This window comes from Malurus melanocephalus, unplaced genomic scaffold (genome assembly GCF_030028575.1).
Source record: "Malurus melanocephalus ecotype Western Australia unplaced genomic scaffold, MMel_1.1 scaffold_1602, whole genome shotgun sequence".
In the NCBI taxonomy this organism is placed as follows: domain Eukaryota; kingdom Metazoa; phylum Chordata; class Aves; order Passeriformes; family Maluridae; genus Malurus; species Malurus melanocephalus.
The window spans coordinates 17,343-18,649 of NW_026624834.1; the positions used below are offsets into that span (position 1 = coordinate 17,343).

At 59.4% G+C, this 1,307-nt stretch overlaps 1 protein-coding gene across 1 annotated transcript in view; it reads right to left on the reverse strand.

Moving 5' to 3' along the window:
• LOC130587178 (spectrin beta chain, non-erythrocytic 4-like) overlaps positions 1-1,307 on the reverse strand; it is a gene marked incomplete at its 3' end in the record, with an annotated part of 21,965 nt that overhangs the window by 17,338 nt on the left and 3,320 nt on the right. Inside the window, exon 2 of the mRNA XM_057388142.1 lies at positions 15-455. Coding sequence (XP_057244125.1) covers positions 15-455 — 441 coding nt within the window. The remainder of the gene's footprint in view (positions 1-14; positions 456-1,307) is intronic.

Below are 1,307 nucleotides of genomic sequence, written 5' to 3' on the forward strand. Positions count from 1 at the left end.
CGTCCGGCGATGGCCTCGGCGTTGTCGCCGGCGTAGACCGTCCGCAGCTGCGCCGCCCCTTCCTGCAGCCGCCGGACCTGAGTGACCAACGCCTCCACGTCCCTCTCGAAGGCCGCCAGCGTCCGCTGCATGGCTCCGGCCGACGTCCGGCCGTCTCCGGCCGCCAGCTCGGGCAGCCGGCGCCGTTTTTCCTCGATTTGCCCCAAAACGTCCTTGCAGTCGTTGAAGAATTTGTGGAGGTCGTGGGAGGCGGCCAGCATCTGCGCCCGAGTGTCCATCAGCTCCAAGAGGTCAGCCCACGCCTCGTTCAGGCCGTCCTTCCACTCGGCGATGGTGGCCGCGTCCGAGTGGCCGTAGTCGATGAGCTCGTCCACCATCTGGTTGACCGCGGTCACTCGCTGGTGGCCGTCGCTGCCCGTCTCGGTGGCGAAAGCCAGGAATTTCTCCTGGAGGAGCTGGATGGGCAAGGGGGGTGAGTGGTCAAGCGGTCAGTGGGTAGGATATCAGTGGGAAGTGGTCAAGGGGTCAGTGGTCAAGTGGTCAAGTGGTCAAGGGATTAGTGGGGTGGTGTTCAAAAGGTCAGTGGTCAAGTGGTCAAAGGGTCAAGGGATCAAGTGGTCAAGTGGTCAAGGGGTCAGTGGTTAAGGGGTCAAGGGATCGAGTGGTCAAGTGGTCAAGGGGTCAGTGGTCAAGTGGTGAAGTGGTCAAGGGGTCAGTGGCGAAGTCGTGAAGGGGTTAAGGTCAAGGGGTCAGTGGTCAAGGGGTTAAGGGGTCAGTGGTTAAGGGGTCAAGGGGTCAAAGGGTCAAGGGGTCAGTGGTCAAGGGTCAAGGGATCAGTGGTCAGTGGTGAAGTGGTCAAATGGTCAAGGGGTCAAAATATCAGTGGTGAAGTGGTCAAGGGGTCAGTGGTTAAGGGGTCAAGGGGTTAAGGGGTCAAGGGGTCAAGGGGTTAAGGGGTCAGTGGTCAAGGGGTCAGTGGTCAAAATACCAGTGGTGAAGTGGTCAAGGGGTCAGGGGTGGGATGGGGTCAGTGGTTAAGTGGTCAGTGGGGTGGAGGTCAAGGGGTCAGTGGTCAAGGGGTCAAAATATCAGTGGTCAAGTGGTCAAGGGGTCAGTGGTCAAGTGGTCAAGGGACTAGTGGGGTGGTGGTCAAAAGGTCTTCGGTCAAGTGGTGAAGGGGTCAGTGTTCAAGGGGTTATGGGGTCAAGGGGTCAAGAGGTCAGTGGTGAAGTGGTGAAGGGGTTAAGGGGTCAGTGGTCAAGGGTGGGATGGGGTCAGTGGGTCAAGGGGTCAGTGGTCAAGGGTTT